The 20,131-nt window shown below is 52.4% G+C and overlaps 1 protein-coding gene across 2 annotated transcripts in view; it reads right to left on the bottom strand.

The window, feature by feature from the left end:
- Positions 1-15,417, bottom strand: part of ACSBG1 (acyl-CoA synthetase bubblegum family member 1) — a 30,760-nt gene extending 15,343 nt beyond the window's left edge. Inside the window, exons 1-3 of one of the 2 annotated variants that reach the window (XM_033852047.2) lie at positions 15,317-15,417; positions 14,392-14,568; positions 10,161-10,261 (exon numbers count right to left, since the gene is read on the bottom strand). In XM_033852047.2, coding sequence (XP_033707938.2) covers positions 10,161-10,261; positions 14,392-14,441 — 151 coding nt within the window. In that variant the 5' untranslated portion in view covers positions 14,442-14,568; positions 15,317-15,417. Of the gene's footprint in view, positions 1-10,160; positions 10,262-11,260; positions 12,531-14,391; positions 14,569-15,316 lie in introns of those variants that run through there. The other variant, XM_073801317.1, reaches the window with a different exon arrangement.
- Positions 15,418-20,131: the final 4,714 nt, after the last annotated feature.

Genomic DNA, 20,131 nt, shown 5'->3' with positions numbered 1-20,131 from the left:
AAGACACAGGCTGTGGAGTCAGGTTGACCTGGGTTCCGATTCCATTCTGCCACTCCCTGCTGTGTGACCTAGGAAAGTCTTTCTCCTCCTAGCTCCATTTTAATCATCGTCAAACGCAAAGGGTTGGAGAGGTTATGGAGAGACTGTAACCCTCATACAGGTGGCGGGAATGTAAAATGGTGCGGCCATATTGGAAGCCAGTTTAGCAGTTTCTTAAAAAAATTGAACATAAATCTACTATACAACCCAGCAGTTCCACTCTTAGGTATCTACCCAAGAGAAACGAAAACACATATCCCCACAAAGACTTGTACATGAATGTTCATAGCAGCATTATTTATAGTAGTCAAAAAGCGGGAACAACCAAATGTCCATCAACTGGTAAGTGAAAACTAAATGTGACCTCTCCACACAGTGGAATACTATTTAGCACTAAAAAGGAACAAAGTACTGATACAGGCAACACCATGGATGAAACTCAAAAACATGTTTGGTGAAAGAAGCCAAAAGCAAAGGACCATGTATCGTCTGATTCCATTTACATGGAATGTCCAGAAAAGGCAGAAATGATAGAGAGCAGATGAGTGGTTGCCTGAGGCTTGGGGTGGGAATGGGGAGTGACTACAAGTGAACACCAAGGATCTTTTTGGGGTGATGGAAAAGTTCTAAAATTGGATTGCTGTGATGTTTGTACAACTGAAAATTTGCTAAAAATCATAGAAAAAGTGACTTTTTTCAATGAAAAAGTGACAAATCGTTACACTTAAAATGGGCAAATTCGATAGCATATAAAGTACACTTCAATAAAACTGCTTTTAGAAATGGGAGGAAGGGGAATTCCCTGGTGGTGCAGTGGTTAGGACTCCGCAATTTCACTGCTGAGGGCCTGGGCTCGGTCCCTGTTCGGGGAATTAAGATCCTACAAGGTGCGTGGCACAGCCAAAAAAAAAAAAGGGAGGAAGAATGGAACGCTGACACACAACCTCCTCACCCAAATTGGGACAAGAATTCCGTGAGGTAGCCCGGCCTGCGTGCCCAGAGCCTGGCAGAGTCACTTCCCAGTAGCTGGTAGCTCTCTTCCTTTCCCTGGAACAGATTCCTCTTTGTGCTTAGACCAGAAAAGGCACGTTTCTCCTGTGGGCACTGCTAGATGCTCATGCCGCACTCCATTTACCTGTTCCCCCAGGCTTGCCAAGATCATCACAGGTAAGGCTTACAATCTGCTGTGAAAGCTTCCCTCAGCCCAAAGTTTTAACTCTAACTTATCATCTTTTAAGTTATAACCTTTTTTAAAAAATCACAAAACAATACATATGTGTTCTAAGAAATAGAAAACAATTTAGAAGTACATGATATAAAATGGGATAGGGCTTTCTTAATGCTGCCTGTCTAAGTAACCACTGTTCACATTTGGTGTATGTCATGCTTATACAGATATACATACAAGGAATTCATTTTAATTCTGTTGCTGTTGTTTTTTTATCCAAAGGGAAAAAAAAAGAATCGTGTTACTATTGTATTACTCAAGGGTAGCAAACCCAAAATGCCCATAGGGGATAGGTAGGTAATGTACCAACATCATAATAAATAATATATAAGAGTAAACAATAAATGAATGAAGTGCCCCAGAATTTGCATGTGAAACACAGAGGCACAGTCTTCATTTTCACAAAGAAATAGGCTCCCTCTCATTTTCCTTGAGACACGTGGCCCTTGTAGTCCACTTTTCGTTTCTCTGTTTTTTGATAAAGACAGAGAATAGTGCAACGTTTTACTAAGGAAAGCTGCAATACAAGGGTAGTGATCACTGCCCCGACCCCAGCCTCAGTGTCAGGGAGGCAACATGGAGTGGTGGGGACTGTGGGGTGGGGGGAGCACACGCTTCATCTAAAGGGGTGGCTGCTCCTTGGCTCTAGGATTTGGTGCCCAGGAGGAAAGGAAACTGAGGGCTACCTGAAAGCTGGTGTTTACGTGTGATCATCTGATTTTTAAATGTTGGCTCCTACATTCAGACAGCCATTAGCCAAGTCATCCGTTTTTAACTTCCATGACATTAATGTATCTCTCTCATTGTGTGTGTGTGTGTGTGTGTGTGTGTGTGTGTGTGTGTGTGGCTGTGTTGATACGGCTCCGTTGGCCGCATCATAATTTCGTATCATCATGTACATATCACAACCACTTCCCCATTGAAAGACACTCAGATGATTTCCAGGTTTTAGCCCTTAGGCTTTCCAAAGGACAGATTTCTAGAAGTGGGTTTACTGCATCTGAAGAAAAAAGCACATAAAATTTTGTTGGACGTTTTGGACAGAGTTCCTTCACCTGATTTCTTCTCTCCCACTAACTACACGGTTCTGCCTTTCCCCTGTGTTAGTTTTTTATCTCATGGTGCCTTCGCTTTGGGGTTAAGGCATCTCACATCCTTCTCAGAAGGAGGAAGGAAGGAATGGACAAGGGAAGGAAAGGCAGTTGGTCCGTGAGATCAGTCTCTTCTTAGCCCAGCTGCTTTGTGACGGGGATGAGAGGCCTGGCCCCTGGTGGACCCACGCCCTTCGGGAAGGGTGACCGGGCAGTGCAGCTCTGGCCCAGCCCTTTCTCTCTACATTTACTGCACAGGCTCACCTGTCTGAACCCCAGACTAGCCAGAAGGGAAGACTTTGGTGGGAAGGGGCCTGCCCCTGCCCTTGGCCTCCCAGAGGCCCAGTCATTCTCCTTCCCTTGAAGGAATTAGAATGGGCACAGCTCCCATTTACTGAGCACCCTACTTGTGCCAGGAGGGCTGCGTGCCACCTTGTTCTATGACCTCGTGTTTAACAACCTTCCATCCTGTGAGACTCACAGAGGCTAAGTCACCGCTGGCAGAGCTGGGATCCCAACCCACAGTCTGACTCCCAAATCCACACAGTTCCAGTTGGCCATGCTGGGGTCATGGTGGGGGCCTTAGCGGAAGCACAAGTCAGTCTCTGTCCCATCCCAGTCCCAGAGGCTGGATTGAATGACGGTGTGTCCAGGGGACCTGGGCCTTTCCCTCTCTCCCCTCCTCCCTTCCCCCCAGGATGGATGAGGGTGGTGCAGGACACATTGCTGCCCAAGTACAGAGAGAGGTGGGCCCCCAGAGCAGATGCCTGCCCAAGTGGGCCACGGCGGGCTGAACCTCCGTCCTGTATGCTTGAGAGCCCCCAGGTAGGGCCTGGCAAGACCCAGCCCCTCTCAGTGCCCTCCTGACCTGAGTCCACCACAGCTCAGTGGCTTCAGGCTTAGGAACCGATGGAAGCAAAGATAGGTGAGCAGTGCCTGCAGTGCCTCGTCCTCTCCCGCTTCTCATGTCCATGTATCCCCACCTCTGGGCCTTTGCTCACACCATTCTCTCTCCTAATCTCATCTCTCTCGGAAGAGAAATCTCTGGACAGTGAGGTAGAAGACCTACCTATCAGCAAGGTGGGCAGAGCAGTCAGAAGGGGTTCTTTGCCCACAAAGCACTGGATATTGGCCCTGCTCCCCTGGCCACAGCAATGAGTCCAGAACCCCATGCCCTGCACAGGGGCCATGAGGTCACCGTGCTGGGCCTTGCCCCGAAGTGAGCGCTCCTTGTGGGCAGTGACTGATCCACTCAGAGCCTCTCTCTTGCAGAGTTGGACAGTGACTTGCAGAGATCATGACAGATCCACCGAGATCAAGGGGTGGTAGGAGTCCTAGCACAGTGTGGGGAGCAGAGAGAAGCAGGCAGTGGCAGTGCAGCAGAGAGGGGCTGGGTCTGAGCAACAGTGGTTGTCACCAAAGTGGGGAACCACGGAGGTCTCTTTCTTCCCATCCCCACTGGACACTTTCTAAACTTCCTTTCTTCCCTGCCTGTCCTCACGATAACCTCCATCAACTAAAGCCATCTGAACTCACCTATCTACCTATGTACCTACCTACTTACCTACCTTCCTACCTACATACCTACCTGGGTTTCTCCTAAAGTCAAAGAACATGAAGTAGCAAAGATGGAATTAGACAAACAGACAACACCCACTGTTGGCAAGGGTGCTGTGCCGTTTGGAAGTGTGAATTGGTATGACTTTCCCGGGAGCGATTTAGCAATAAATATCAAAGGGATTAAAAAAGAAGTAACTTCTGACACAGCAATCACACTTCTAGAAAGTACCCATGGGAAACAATCAGAGACACACAGAGCGAGAACAGGGAGATGGATATCTTAGCAGCTCTGTTTCTATTAACAAAATCATTGGAAAAAACCCAGTGTCCAATAGGGGGACATGATAAATTCATTAGGGTACAGCCCTATCACGGATTCATAGGCAGTCATCAAAATAGTATTTAAAAAATATTTAATGACACAAGGAGATGTCCAGAGTATACCCTCAATAGAAAAAAAGGGAACAAACAAAAGTGCATATAAAAATGCAGAGAGAAAACTAAAAAGATCTGCATCAAAGTAATATTGTTAAAAAGCTTAGCACATGGTGGGTGCTCAAGAAATCTCTCTCCGTCCTTTCTGACTAGACTCTGAACTTGTGATGCAAGCACTGGACTTGCAATAGATGTTTGCCAAAAGAATAAATAAAACTGAACATGTGATGCCCATCGGGGATATAGACTGAGACCTCAGTGGTGGGGGAGCGGTGGGGGGTAGGGCAACCTTGAGCAGTGGAGGCAGGGCATTCCTACACATAGTACCATCAGAGGGAGAAGAAACTGAGTCTCAGAGGGGGAAGGAATGGCCAAGGTCACAGCAAGTTAGGGGCAGAGCTGGGACTGACTAGGACAAGACCTCTGACTGGCAGCTGCCTTGCATCCAGTGGCTAGGGGGCTGGTCAGTGAATGAGGTTTAGGCTTGGGGGTCCATGGTCTATTCCTTTGGGGATGGTGTTGGCGGAAGAGGAGAGTGGTACCTGAGTCCCCTGACCCTCTGCCACAAAGTAGGCTGCTCAGAACTGAGCAGGAGGGAGGCATCACGAGTGGGTCCAGGGCTGCTCTGGTACGTCTCAGCCTGCCTACTTGCAGGTGATTCCTTGGAGGATAGCAGAAATGTAAGAAATCGGGATAGGTTGCCAGACCCTTAAATTTGTCCCCATCCCCTCACCTCGAAACTCAACAGGGGCGTAGGTCTATCCCATGCCCAGCCATCTCACTGCTGCGATAACAGCCCAAACATACCCAGGACCCAATCAAGGTCCCTATCACCCAGCAAGGCACCCCACATCCAAACCAGCCCTGATTCCAAACGGCATCCGAGGGTTAGATCTATGGGGAGATCTACAGAGAACCCAGCTAGCAGGCAGCCTGCAGCCAACAGCCCCAAGCACACACCCGGAGAATGTCCGCTGAGCGCTGGGGGCGGGCTGTCCCAAGGCCCCGCGTGCACTTTGTCCTGCCTCTGTCTCGTCTCCCGCTCTCTCTCTCATGTTGCCCCACCTCGTCTTGGCCTGACCCGGGCCTGTGTCTTACAATCACCCATTGTGCTGGGAGTGGTGAGGCAGGCAGGGAGCTGTGTTCTCTGGGGCTCTGGAATAAAGGCTCCTGAACAGCAGAGGAAGTCACTCTCAATTAGCTGGGAAAGGGAGAAACACGGAGAGCAGAGAGGAGAAGCCCGGGGTGTTTCCTGCAGCCTGTGGGAATGGCCTCGGAATGAAGCTGATTAAGAAGAAGGAGGGAGACACTGATCCTGGGTAAATGTGGTTCTAGGGCCGGGACAGATGTCTATCTTCAGGGCACGGCATCCTGCAGCCCCTGCTGCAAAGCCTCGTCTGGGACGAGCACCAGGGTGTCCCTCTTCATACAGGGACCCTTTGCTACGGGTCTTTGGAACCTGCTTAGCCCCAAGCCAGGCACTCTGGGGATATATGAGGGGAAGAGCCCACGGTGGCTTCAGGACGTGATGAGAGATTAGGGTCAAGGCCTGCCTGGGCCAGAACAGTTTGTCCAGCCCTTGGCACGCCTGTGGCTTGACAGAACTGGACATTTTGATTAGGGAAGAGTTTTTACAAGGATCCCCAGAGGCTCTGCTTTTTTCAGCTGGTGTGGCTGAGATTACCACCTGTTCCCATTTCCTCTGACCTCTGGGAAGTCGTTCTACCTTCCCCTACCCCCACTCCCACCAGAAGCTGAAACGACAGCGATCCTCTGCCTCACACTGTGCCCAGGGCCCCTCCCTGCCCCCCAGCTGCAGGCTCTGAGCTCCCTGAGGACAAGGGTAGTACCTGTCTCCTTCCAGACGAAACACCACGCATGCCCTTGAAACATTTGGGAAAGGGTAGAAGCGTGGGACAGAGGGAGGCCTGGTGAACAAGCTGGGCTGAGCTCCCAGCCTCCTGACCTCCAGCTCAAAACTCCCCAGTGGGTGTGAGAGTTTCCTAGGGAGAGTGAGTGCAGGGAACAGGTCTGGCCAGCACCTCCACCAGCCCCATCACCGGCTGCTGCTTGCCTTAGATCCCCTCCTCTTCCCTGTGGTCTTGACATTGCCTTGATCCAGCTGGGGTTCACGCTTAACCCAGAAAGGGCTAGAAAAAAATGTATGTCTAGGCCCAGCACAAGGCTGCCTTTGTGTGGAGGTCAGATCCCAGCTGCTCTGTGGCCCAACTCAGTGGAGCTGTCCCCGGGAGAACAGCCATCTGGGCAGCTCAGAGCCCAGCCTGGGGACCAGAGCTTGAGGACCCTCCAGCTTCTTGGGAACTCAAGGAGACCCAGGTGAACTCTGATTCCTGCAGGCAAGCCTGTAAGAGCTCTCCAGAGGGACTGCAGCTTGGCAGTTAGGAGGCAGGGGCTGGCCAGGGCATGCAGGAGGGGAGAGGACCACACCTAAACGGTCCCAAAGAGGCAGCGTGCCAGTTAAGACTTCCACATCTTACTAGCTGTGTCATTCTGAGAACTCACTGAACTTGTCTGAGCTCAGTTTGCCCTACCACATGAGAATGATAACAGTGCCTACCCCACTGCTGCCATGAAGAGAAGATGAAAGATGAAAGTTTATCCCTGAGCACAGAGCATAGCAGACGGTAAATGTTCAGTAAAAGTTGCTCTTATTAAGGTTCAGATGTGTGGGGAAGAACGATTTAACCCACTGTAATCCGCTGAAGACCCTCTCCCCAAACAGTCTTTGGTACAGATAGTTGCCTTTCCTCAATTTTATGGAAATGGCAGCTTCGAGGCCCCTTCCCACATGTGGCTGCGCCAATATCCTCTCCCATACAGAGTCTGGAGCCAGGACTCTTGGAGCTGCTGCGGAATCGTGCAAATAAGCCCCAGGGTCAGGCCAGCACACAGGGGGCACTCAAGCCATGGTGAACCTGGATCTTACTGCAGCTGCATTCCAGAGCTCCCCCCACTCCACCCTTCAAAACCCTGGAGGCTACACGAGTTGGGGTTCGGAGGAGTGTGACCCACAGGGAAGGCTGGTGGGAGCCAATGAGGTCTGGCACTGCCCTGGGCAGTGCCTGGGGTCCCTTGGGCAATGGTGCTGAGAAGCCTCCTCAGCCCCTCCCACATTGTCCCCTTCTTCTTATCACCAGCCCTAGATTCTAAACTCCCAAGGGCAGACCACTCAGCTCGGGCCCAGGCCCAGAGGGAGCTTAAACGTCTGAGGCCAGCTAGAGGTCCTCCTCATCCAGGAAGCACCCTGATCACCCAGTTCCCAGGTAGCAGGCCTTCCTTCCTCAGCCTCTGTGTGCCCTTCACCCAGAGCCTGTCTGCCCTCAGACTAGGAGCGCTCTGAGGGCAGGGTACTGTCCATCTCAGTATCCCCAGCAGCCTAGCCCTGCGCAGAGGATGGAGAGTCCAGGTTCGCCCCCAGCCTGGCTGTCCCTACCAGGTTCCCGAAGTCCTGATAAACCAGAATGGCTCTGCTGCCTCCCCTACAGTTGACTCCTCCTTCCCCACCCCTCCTTTAAAGTTGGTGGCCCCCTTCCCACCCTCGGCCCTTGCCTGGCCCCTGGCTGTCAGCCCTCTCTGATGGGTCCCTCTCTGGGATTCCCTGCCCGCTTGTTTGAAACCTGTCTGTTCTCTGTGCCCCGCTGCTGCAGTGCTGCCGGATGCTAACTAAGATTAAGCAACTGAGGCCCAAGGGGCTCGGATTACTTGTTCCTCCTTGGAAACACTCCCGACACGGAATGCTCCACGGGACGCTGAACTTGCACCACATTGGCTCCCTTCCTGCCCCTTGAGTTGCAAAACACCAATGCCATCACTCACAGTCAGGACTTCTGAGCTCCAGGGCTTTGCTGTGCACAGTCCCCGGGTGCTGACAGCTGCTCTTTAAGCGCTGCAGAGAAGGAATTATCCAGTCCAAGGAAAGAAAGCCTGAGCAAGCTGATGGGACCTGCCAGAGGTGACGCAGCAAGCTGCCCTGGCTCTCGGGAAGAGAGTGTGGCAGCTGCCTGGGCCCAGCTGGCCCCTCTCCTGGGCTCTCTCGGTGCCTTTCAAACCCTTCCCCTCAGAAATCGGTCAATGCTTTCCTTGGTCCAGGTCCCTCTTCATCTCTAAGGAAGAGCAGAGAGGCAGAGTCCACTCCAGGAAAGTGCACACCTCAGGCCAGATCCCTGCCGAGGCCACCCCAAGACACCCAGCCTGGGAGAGGGGCAGCTTGTCTGATGGCAGCAGCGAGCCCCGCCGCGGTGAGGGGATTGGCGTTTGATCTCCAAGGGACCAGGCAGCCTGGGGAGCAGGGTATCTGAAGGCCTGGTCTGGTGTCTCCCCTTGTTACACCTTTTACGTCTCAGCTTCCTCACAGACCATGGGCATGGTGACCTTGGCCCAGCTGTCTGCCCTCCAGCCCACGACAGTGCTAGTGACAGAGCAGAGAGGTCCCAACTCTGTTCCTGCCCTCTGACAGGGAAAGCCAAGTCAGAAGAAACTCTGAGGGAAGTCTTCAGAACAAAGGCTCCAGTCCTCTCCGCCTTCACTGGCCTCTTTATTGCCCCATTTGGGGACCCTTGGAACTGGCCTCCCCAGCTAGTCCCACTTTGAATGCTACCACCCACTCCCCTAAACCCACAATCCCTGTCTAGCCATGAGGAAGACCCTGGATGTACCCACATCGAAGAACATTCTATGAAATACACAACCAGGGCTTCCCTGGTGGCGCAGTGGTTGAGAGTCCGCCTGCCGATGCAGGGGACACGGGTTAGTGACCCGGTCCGGGAAGATCCCACATGCCGCAGAGCGGCTGGGCCCGTGAGCCATGGCCGCTGAGCCTGCGCGTCCGGAGCCTGTGCTCCGCAACGGGAGAGGCCACAACAGTGAGAGGCCCGCATACCGCAAAAGAAAAAAAAAAATACACAAGCAGTTCAACAGTCAGCTTGTCATCTCCCCCGACCAGCTCCCACCCAAACGAACGCCCAAGGGAGTTGGAGTGGCCTCGGGATCACCACCTGCCTTCTCTGAGGAGCCTGAAGCTGGGCAAATCACAACTGAACTAACCAGCACCTCAGAGGAAGCTCTTCACCCCTGAGACGTGACACAGACCAGCGACAAGACAGCAACAATGTACCATCCCAAGGACAGCACTGAACCCGGGAGGCAGTGACCCTCTGTGCCACGCACCGATTCCTTGCATTTTTTTTTAAAACGTCTGTTGTTGCTACAATATTGTTGTACAGCCAATAAAAATGAACAAAAGCTGTGTTATTATCATTTTGATGACTCGTCAGGGTAAATGATAACTCTGTTTCTCACAAGGTGCAATTATCTGGCAGTGAACGTCCTTGAAAGAGCATGTGGCCTCCCAAGCTTCCAGAAACATCTCTGCCAGCTCGGGCCGGCCAGCCTGCCCCTGGGCCCAGTCAACCCGCTTGGACTCTCCAAGGCCTTGCTTATCTGGGCCTCCTCCCATCCTTCAGCAACGGCTTGCCCCGGATGAGGCCCCAGCTGTCTTTCTACCTCTGACCTCTCTCCTTCCCAAGCTTCTTGAAGAAAAAAACTTCCTCCCTCTTCCTTCCATCAAGTTTGGCCCTGATGGCGGCAAAGAGGGTAGGGGCGTGGTGGGGTCCCTGTGGGCATGGAGATCAGGATTTCCGCCTTCCCAGTCCCCCAAAGTTCTGTCCTGCGTGGGTCCCCTGGCTTGCTTCGTTAGTGTCCCGTCAACCCCCTCCAGCACACCCAGTACAGCTCCATCCCTGCCCTGGACCACCCGGCTCTGCCCAGCAGCCTCCCACCTGGCTCACCTGGAGAATTCATCTGGGCATCTTTCACCTTCACTGGGGACGAGAGCTTGAGAGCATGGCTTAGGGGCTCTTTGGAGAGTGTGTGCCCGTCAGTCAGGGAGCTGGCAGGGGAGAGGGAAAACAATTGTTAGAAGATGGCAGACTGGCCTGGGCTCCCGATGCTGGCCCGGAACACGTCTCAGCAGCCCCGGGGGTGATGATGGCATCTCTGCCTCCCGGCTGAGTCAGGGGACAAGACCTTAGTAGTTGCAGGAGTTAACCTCACCCCCATGCCACCCTCCCCCTTCAGGTTCTAAGGACTCAGTAGAAAGAAAAATCAAGTCCTGCTCTGCTTTAATTTGCTGTGAGACTCTGGGCAAATGCATGCCTCTCTCTGGGCTCAAGTGTCCCCATCTGGACAAAGAAAGGCTTGGGGTCTGGCACTGGAGGAAAACTTTGAGGGTTGGGAGGTGCCCCCACCCCCTTTCTCTCCACACCCACCAGCCCTCAGGCTTTGGGAATAGCCATGCTTAGGAACTCAGAGTGGAGCTGAGGACACTCCTACAGCTCTCACGAGTCCTAAGCAGGCCCCCAAGTGAGGCCCTCTCCCCTGCAACGGTGTCTGTGAGTGTGCCCTATGTCCATGACCTGATGGACAGAACAGGCATAGGACCAGGGAAATCTGGGGCTCTTGCCATCTGTCTTCACTCCTGGCCCAGATCCCCCTTGCCTCCCAGGCTTGGCGGCTCTGGACAATGAATCTCCTCTTCTGGTCAACACAGCCCACGGGGTTACTGGGCCTCCATTATCAACTCAGCCTCACTGCTCCTTGACATGATTCCTCCTCAGGGTTCAACTGGCCAGACCTCAATCTCCTGGGTGGATGAGCAGATGGGGTTCAGTATACACCTCAGGGTCAAGCAGGATTACTCAACTCCGGGGACACCTTTCACAGTCATCGGGTATGTAAACAGAGCCTACTGGAGTTGTGCAGTGTGCAACCTGTGCAGCTGGTCTTGGCAGCCCTGAGGGCAGGACCCTGGCTTCAGGGAATCCCACCTGTCTGTCAGGGTGGGGCTGGTCCCATCCCTACCTAGTCCCCAGGCAGCTTGCTCAGTTACCTGCTTCTCACATTCGTTCTTACTCCTTGCTGGTACCGCAGGTTCAAATTAAGTTTGCAAACCCATGCAGGCCCACCTGGTGCCAGTCTGTTTAAGAACCTGAGATAGGTTTTAAAGCAAAAGACATCATGAGGTTATGAAGGGAGGGCAGTGAGGAGGAGGGGGATGAGTGGGGTGCCAAGCTGGTCCCCTTCTTGGGAACTTTGTGAACAAGGCTGGGCCACGGGGCTGAAGCAGCTCTTCTGTTGCTATGGTGACCTGCTCCAGGGAGGCTGCCGGAAGGACTGAAAAGATGACAAAGCATGCTTCTGGGGTGAGGCCTGCTGTGCCAGGCAGAGGGAAACAGAGGGTTCTGAACACCGTGGGACTTGTCCTGCTGACTTTGGATCATCGGTTACTGCCATTACTCTCTTGGGTTGTTGAGTAAAAGCTGCCTCCACCTTGGGACAAAGAAGACTATAATGTTATCAAATGACTCCTGCACTCTGGGCTCAGACAATTACAGGGCAAATGGGGGGACACGCACATAACTAGGCAGAGGGTCCCACACTGAGAGTCCGGGGGAGGACTGTGAACTTGGTGTAACATCCATGCTCTATCTCGGCCCCTGTCCTCCAAAGATAGGGCTGCCCACAGGGTAAACCAAGTGCTTAAAGCCAATCAGCTTTTGAAATCACCAGCTGTGGGCAGCCACCCCCAAATTAGCCAAGGCATCACTGGCTGTAATCTCCCACCATCTTAACTGCTTCCTCACAAACAAGCCTGTTTTTAAATCCTCACCATCAAAAGGTACAGGCAGCATTTCTGCCACCTAATAAAATTTGCATAAACTGGTTCTGGTTTTAAAATAGCTAAATGGGTTTCCCGGGTGGCGCAGTGGTTAAGAATCTGCCTGCCAATGCAGGGGACACGGGTTCGAGCCCTGATCCGGGAAGATCCCACATGCTGCGGAGCAACTAAGCCCATGCACCACAACTACTGAGCCTGCGCTCTAGAGCCCACGAGCCACAACTACTGTGCCCACGTGCCACAACTACTGAAGCCCACATGCCTAGAGCCCGTGCTCCGCAGCAAGAGAAGCCACCGCAATGAGAAGCCCGCGCACCGCAAGAAAGAGTAGCCCCTGATCGCCGCAACTAGAGAAAGCCCGCACAGCAACGAAGACCCAACGCAGCCAAAACTAAAATAAATTAATTTTAAAAAAAACCACCTAATTATCCAAATGAGTAAAGTATGCTCTTCCTCTTGGTTTGAACCTTCAAGGTTTAGTCCCCTTAGGGGAAGGGTATCCTTGTCCATCATCTGAAACAGAATTTGCTGGACCCCCCTATAACTTTTTCCTGCTCACTTCACTCAAGGTCATACTAGTAACAAACTCTACAGGTCTGGCTTGTAACACAAAAATGAGCGAAACTGCATCACGTCGAGGGCCATCTGCCCCTTCCCAAGGTGGCTGCTGCCTCACACGTCTTTGTTGGCCATGGTCGTCTTTAGTTTTTAATTCTCATCTGCATTACTAGTGGTCGCTTCTTGCCACTGTCACTGTGCCGGCCTGTAGCAACTCACCTCCCTCCTACTTTACAGGGTTTTTTTGGTAGCAGACTAGGAAATAAAATATCCAAGCTTGTTAGAATTGTCAGTTAACTCAGAGGAGATGGCTTCCAAAGTGAAATTTATAATGTTTTCCTCAAAGAAAAGAGATTTGGGGAGCAATCCCTTCAGTTTTGACTCCTTAAAAGTATTTTGGGCCCCTTCTAATTCTTGCTGCCATGCCAGAAGGAACAAGTGGCTGGTAAATGACCCCAGCAAGTGAGGTACGACTATTATAGTCAACACGATGAGCCGGGCAAAGGTGATTGACACGGTATCCCCGTCATTCTGGAATCTTAGACTCCTCCTGGAATACAGCGCTCCAGAACTTGGCTCAGTCCCAGAGGCGGAAGTTCCTAAGCAGCAGAATGACAGTTATGGTGGGAGAATGGCCCAAGGAGGCTGACTTGCCCTGCTTTACTCATTCCTAGGAGGAAGAAGATCCAAAAAGTATCCCTGGTGAGGACGGGAATTGCTCTCAACCCCAGCTCACACTACACACACACACACACACACACACACACACACACACACACACACACTATGAGCATCTTGCCTTTACTCACTTTCACAGAAGCAAAAACTTCTTCAGCACCTGCCCAGTAGCACAGGGAGCAAGAAAACACTTGAAGGGCATGTATGAGCAGACATATTGTGATGTGTGTGGGGCAGGCAGAGGAGTCTGGGAGAGCCCGCACTCTCCTCTCTCTGAACTGGCTCTCCTTTCTCCTCCAATCTTGGCAGAAGAGCTGATGGGAACCATTTAAAGACACAGCCTGCCAAAAGCTTCCTTCAGCTCCTCCAGGAAGTCCTCCCGGATTATCCCCAACACCTCTCATCCTTGTAGCCCTCAAACACTCAGGTTTGGGCTTTGAAGGCCACACGTGGCTTGGGAAGCTCCTTGAGAGTACGGGTCATGTCTGATTCAACCCTGACCTCTGTCCCTAAGTACTCTCTGGCATGCAGTTGGAGCTCAGTAAATGTTCATTGGATCTAATTGTTCCCAAGTTGTCACTATGCGTGTGACACGTAAGTCGAGGGGAGCCTTCGTTCTCCATGTGAACCCCTCATGGATGGGGATCCATCTCCTCTTTATTTCTGTGGCTCTTTCTTCCCAATCAACCCTCTGCTCTGTGTGCAGTAGGTGTTCAATAAATGCTTTCTTGAAATAATAGAGCGTTGAGATTTACCAGAGTCGGCCTGTTCAAGTCACTTTACTCGCCGTACAACCTTGGGCAAGTCACTGTACCTCTCTGAGCCTAGGTTTTCTGCCTAAATCCTATGGCTGTTGTGAGGATAAGAGGATACATGTAAAGTGCTTAGTAGATCAACAGCTCTTATCCTTACTGGTGAACTCTCATGGATATTTTGGGGAATAAGTAGGAAGAAATTCTTTGGTGAGATTAGGATGGTGACTAAGAAGGGTGAAAAGACCCAATCCAAGTCTGGGGGTCCAGACACCCTTCCAAGCCTGGGTACTCTCGCTGGGAGACAGCGTGGGGGCCGGGAGGTGGGAAGAGGGTGGGATCTTTGTTCCTTACGTGGTCCTCAGGGTGGAGCTGGCAGACCTGAGCAGGAGTGCCTCTGGCATGGTCCCTGAGGGGTGGCCACACCCTGCGAGCTCACCGGGGAGAGAGTGAGAACCTCAGAGAGCTTGTCCCAGCATTCCCCGGGAGAGCCGCATCAGCCCCAGAGAGGTCCAGCACCACAAAACCATCCTGCAATAGAGACACAGCGTGAGTCACCTCGTGGCCTGGCTGGGCTAAGGGGGCACCTGCCCTCCTTTCTGGACACGACTCACTGGCTCCCAGCCTCGGTACCGGACTGCAATTTACCGCCTCCTAAGCCCACATGCTCTATTCGCATCAGGAACAACGCAGCATTGCAGGAGGTGGCTGCCTTCGGCCTCCGGGCTCTCTAGTCCCCAGGATCAATCGGTCACCAGGATGAGCAAATACATCAAATTCTTGGGCCTCCTGCTTTGCAAAGACTCTTGCCCACTATTGGCAACCGTCCGGCCCCACACCGCCGTTTCTTGTTCTGGTTCTCACCTCTCTCTGCTCTGGGGGCAAAGGGAGAACCCTACTCCTATACGCCACAGGATGTTTTCAGTGGAGGGCGTTGCCCAAATACTTTCCCAAATCCTAAAAACCCCAAGTAGGGAGAGGAGCAGTGCCTCCTCCAAATCCCACGGTCCTGGCCACACAGGCTGGTCCCTCTGCACAGGCTGGAGTTCTCAACAGTGACCTAGTCTGCAGCGCTGCTTCCCACGGGTTTCCCCATTCCCCTGCACGGTGGACCCCACGCCCCCCACTGCTCTTTAGTCTGCATGACCTGCCTGTCTCACCTCAAAGATCAGTGCCCCTGAAATCTCTCTTGTGATTCCTGACTCCCAACTGGAAGGCCCCCACCGAGGACTTAGAGAGGACTGCATGCCGCGAGGGTCTGGCTGCCGCAGGCACTCACCTTCCTCCTCGGGGCTGGCAGGCACAGAGCTCAGCATCCCCTGTGCTCCTTCAGCTAAAGCATCATGGGTGTCGGAGCCAGTGCTGCCGGGCCCCCTGGTTCCAGGTGATGATGCAGTGGGGCTGGGCGTCAGTGGGGACCCGCCCCATCCTGCCTTGGGCCTGCGGGAGAGGTGTGGCCCCAGATACCTTTGACCCATCTGGCTCAGGTCTTAGCTGCTCCCCTGTGAGGCTTACATAAAGAGGGCAGGAGGCAGGGGAGGGGTCTAGATGCCAGTAGAGGTGGGTGTGTTGGCTGTCATCCTGGGTAGAGCCACACAAGGACACTGTTCCTGCCACGGGGCCCTCCACCTGGAGCCAGCCCTGGGCCCCAGGGGCTGGGCAGGAGGTTTGACATTTTTTTTTTTTTTAACTTTTCTTTACTAAATGCACGCATTGTGCCAAGTGCTTTATGTGCGTTAGCTCTCTGCATTCTCCCAACAACCTAATATGGAACGTAGTAATAGTCTCATTTTGCAGGTGAGGTGAGAGGCCCAGAGAGTTTTAGACTTGTTCAGTGTCACACACCCAGCAAGAGGCAGAGATGGCATTTGAAATCCAGGTCTCCATAACTGGCCCTGAAACCAGGACACCACATAAGCTAGATCTAACCATTATTTGCATCATAAAATTCAGCCAGGGCTTCCCTGGTGGCGCAGTGGTTGGGAGTCCGCCTACCGATGCACGGGACACGGGTTCGTGCCCCGGTCCGGGAAGATCCCACATGCTGCAGAGCGGCTGGGCCCGTGAACCATGGCCACTGAGCCTGCGCGTCCGGAGCCTGTGCTCCACAGCGGGAGAGGCCACAATAGTGAGAGGCCTGCGTACCGGGAAAAAAAAAAAAAAAAAAAAAATTCAGCCAACAGCTCCATCTCACATTGCCTCTGGCAAGCCCCTCTTCCACGGTAACAATATCTCTGCACGTTGCTCTCTTGTCCTCAAACGCCCCCTCCACTTGCACCTCATTCCAGAGACTCTCAGGTTTGTGGCAGCAAATCTGCATCTTCTAAAACCTGGGCCATGCTCTCTAGAAACCCCCCTCCCAACCACTGTGCTGTTTCGCCTCCCACTCCCATCACCCCAGGGCTACCTCCCCACCTTAGTTTTCACCTGCCAACTGCCTTGGGGTGAGTGGGGATTGGACGAAGTGAAAAAATGGAGGCAGTCCCACTGGGTGTTAGGGGGAACTTAAGTCCTAATTCGAAGGCTAAGAGTCAGGGCATAGCAGCAGGATGGGGCAGGAGTTATTCCAAGGCCCTCCACCCAGTCAGATGGCAGATGACTTCCAGATTGCTACACTAAGCTGGCCTGTCACTACCAGCACACCAACTTCAAGAGAATTCTGCCCTTTCAAATTCCAGTTTGTTTTTTGGCTGCACTGCATGGCACGTGAGGTCTTAGTTCCGCAACCAGGGATTGAACCTGTGACCCCTGCATTGGAAACGCAGAGTCTTAACCACTGGACCACCAGGGAAGTCCCAAATTCCAGTTTCTTAATGGCCTTTTCCCCCAGTGATCCTTGCCCACTGCCACCTCAGGGCACCCTGACAATTTGGGTTCGGGGTGTTGGTCCTGAGCCTCCCATGAGTTATGAGCCCTTTGAGAAACTGCTGGAAGCCCTCCCCTGGCCCCACCATCAATGTTTGCAGATGGTCTCTTGCAGTTTCAGGGCACCCAGGGGGCTTGGGAAGCCCATGCTATATTAACAACCAACCCAGTGAACCCCAGAAGGGAATGCGGACTCTTCCTCTGTCCTGAAGAGAATACGGGCTGCCCCTCTTCTCCTCCTCCCGCTTTCCTAGTGAGGACAGAGCATTGTTGTTGATGATAGGAGTTGGCACTGGGGGTCGACGTGGGTGGGCATGGCGGGAGAAGTGTCCTCACTTCGGGGTTCTAGCAGGAACACGTGCCCAGATCCCTCAGCCCCTCCTGGGCAGCTCGACAGCCACTCTGGATGTAGAGTTCCCAAACTGACGAGGAGGCTGGGCAAATGGGCTTATTCTAGGCAGGAGGGCTTGGGAAATGTGTCATCTTCCCTTTCTATCCCCTAGCGCAGGGAGATCAGCTCGGTGCTTTGTGACCACCTAGAGGGGTGGGATATGGAGGGTGGGAGGGAGGGAGATGCAAGAGGGAAGAGATGTGGGGACATATGTATATGTATAACTGATTCACTTTGTTATAAAGCAGAAACTACATGTAAAGCATTTTACACCATTGTAAAGCAATTACACTCCAATAAAGATGTTAAAAAAAACAAAACAAAACAGAAAAGCCACAAGGTTGCCTCCCCCTGGCAGAAGCTTCCAACTGTTCTTCAGACCCTTCCTCCTCCCGGAAGCCCTCTGGGAGGGACCCCCAGCTCTCATGTTTCTTCCTGGAGCTGTCCTGGCTGAGCCCATCCCAGAGCACTTAACATTGAGAGTCTGGGTGTTACTTTTTAAAACATAATTGTCTACCCTGAGATAAAAACCTTAAGCCCATATTCTCAGAGCTGGAAATGATCTCTCCCCGCCCCATGACGGACGTCTCCGCGACTCTCCTTCTTCCTACTATGATTATTGACTGAGTGCCTCCTCTGCAGACATTGCAGGGGGCCTGGGAGCAGAGGTGAGCCCAGTGAGCCTGGTCCCTGCCTGGAAGGCTTGGAGATGATGGGACTGACAGTCAAAAAACAAAGATGCATTCAAGGTCACTGTGGGGTCACCAGACCCAGGCTGGGGTAGGGGGTACAGCAAAATTAAAGGGAGAAAGTTGGATAGGGGTGAAGGTTTATTTTATGAGAAGCAGAGGGTAAGCGTCCCAGGCAATGGTGCCACAGGGGATGCTGGTGCAGACAGAAGAGGATACAGGGCCCTGGTCATAGACTCAGGCTGTGGACCGTCCCCGGCCTTGGTCCCCCAGCTCACAGGGGGACCTTGCCAATGCAGAGATCTTTTGGGGATCCATGGTCTCTTGGAAAGGGTGAGGACGGGGCAAGGGTAGTCTAAGACATATCCCCCCAGATCCACCAGAAGGAACATATTTGGGGCAGGCACTCAGGGGCCCTTGACTGTGACTGAGCCCCCAGTCTAAGGGCCCAACAGCAGAGTGTTTGCTGAGAGGCCAAAGGCTAGTCCCAGCTTCACCTTGGCTCCCACCATCCATGGTGGTGGGGCCGTCCCGCCAGCCAGCTGACTTCTAACCCAGTTGGCAGTGGCTCAGTGTTTAACCCTGTCTAGCTAATCACACAGTCTGCACGGTCACACTGAACTCCCCTGCAAAGCCTGGAAGGAGTCTGGTCATGCCCAAGACAGGTCCCTGGGCACTGGGACATCTGGATTCTAGCCCAGGTTCTGCCTTAGTTGGGTAAACTTGGGCAAGTTCCTGGTCCTCTCTGGGACTCAGTTTCCTCAGGTAAGTCACAGACAGAGGGCCTTCCAGTTTTCTGTCTATGGCTGGTGATTTGGGGGCCTAAGCTGGAATTCTGCTGCACCAGGCAGAGACAAGGCTATGAGGTTGGGTGTTACTAGGCTCCCAGGCCTGAGGAGCCGGGGGAAAACAAGGCAAGAATAACGATAGTAATGGCTAATAGCTAACCGGTATGCAGCACTAACTGTGCGCCAGGCAATGTTCTGTGCACCTTACACATATATTAACTCATTTAATCCTCACAACAGCCCCGTAAGGTAATTCCTATCACTATCCCCACTTTACAGATGAGGAAACTGAAGTACAAGGAGATTATGTAACTTGCTCAAGGTCTTTCAGTTAGCAGAGTAGGATGCAAATTTGCGCAAGTGGGCTTCAGTGTTTATGCTCTTAACCAACAGGCTATACCTCAATAGTCTCAGGTCTGCTGGGTGATTCGAGTGGGTGGGGCAGGGGCAAAAGGGCGGGAAGTGTAGAAAGGTGGGCACCCCATGGTCCTCTAAACTCCTGCTTCCAATCATTCATCATTAGACCCTTCTTTACACCCTTCCTCCAAAATTTTGAAAAACTTTGTATATAGCCAAGGTTTAAACCGTGAAACCATTTTCTTATGTTGCATTGATCACAGACACAGATAACTGTCAACTGGTGTCTTGAATCATCGTTGGGAGAGCAGTATGAAGCTTGGAGTTGACATAATTCCAACACAAAGCAAAGACTCCTAGAAAATTGCCATTTGTACGTGAAGTACCACGAGTTTGACTTTGGGCACATTTCTCCTGTTAGGACTTCAGTTACTCCATCTATAAAATGAAGGGGTGGAAGGGATAGTCTCTAAGTCCCAGCTCTGATGATAGGTGGTTTTCCATGTTTCTACTAAGGAGATGAGAGGAAGGAAGAATACTGCCCACTCCTCGGCCAGAGGAACTTCATGGTGTCAGGTTGGGGGCAGAGCTGGGAGTTAGACTTCTACCAACAGGGGTGTCGTGTCCCTGCAGCACATGAATGTTGGCTCCCAGACTTGGTCCCTGCCCTAGAGGAGCCCACAGTCTAAAGAGGAGGGTGAAGGAGAGAGGCACGTACATGGCCTGTATACAGGAGAGGTATCTGTGAGCATGGCAGGCAAGGGGGTCGCGAGGTGGAGGCACAGCGCTGTGGGAGCCTGGTCTTTTAGGGGAACATGGTTTCACTTTTTTAAAAGCGAGAACTAACATTTACTGAGCAATTAGTATGTGCTAGGTGCTGTTCCAATTGCGTTACATGTGTTATTTACTTATCTCAACGATCTTATAAAGTAGGTACTAAATTAGAATCCCCCATCTAATTGGAAATGGAAGGACAAAGAGATGAAGTAACTTGCTGGAGGCTA

This window comes from Tursiops truncatus, chromosome 2 (genome assembly GCF_011762595.2).
Source record: "Tursiops truncatus isolate mTurTru1 chromosome 2, mTurTru1.mat.Y, whole genome shotgun sequence".
Classification (NCBI taxonomy): Eukaryota; Metazoa; Chordata; class Mammalia; order Artiodactyla; family Delphinidae; genus Tursiops; species Tursiops truncatus.
The sequence above is the reverse complement of the archived record's forward strand: the minus strand, read 5'-3'. Positions and strand labels throughout refer to the sequence as shown.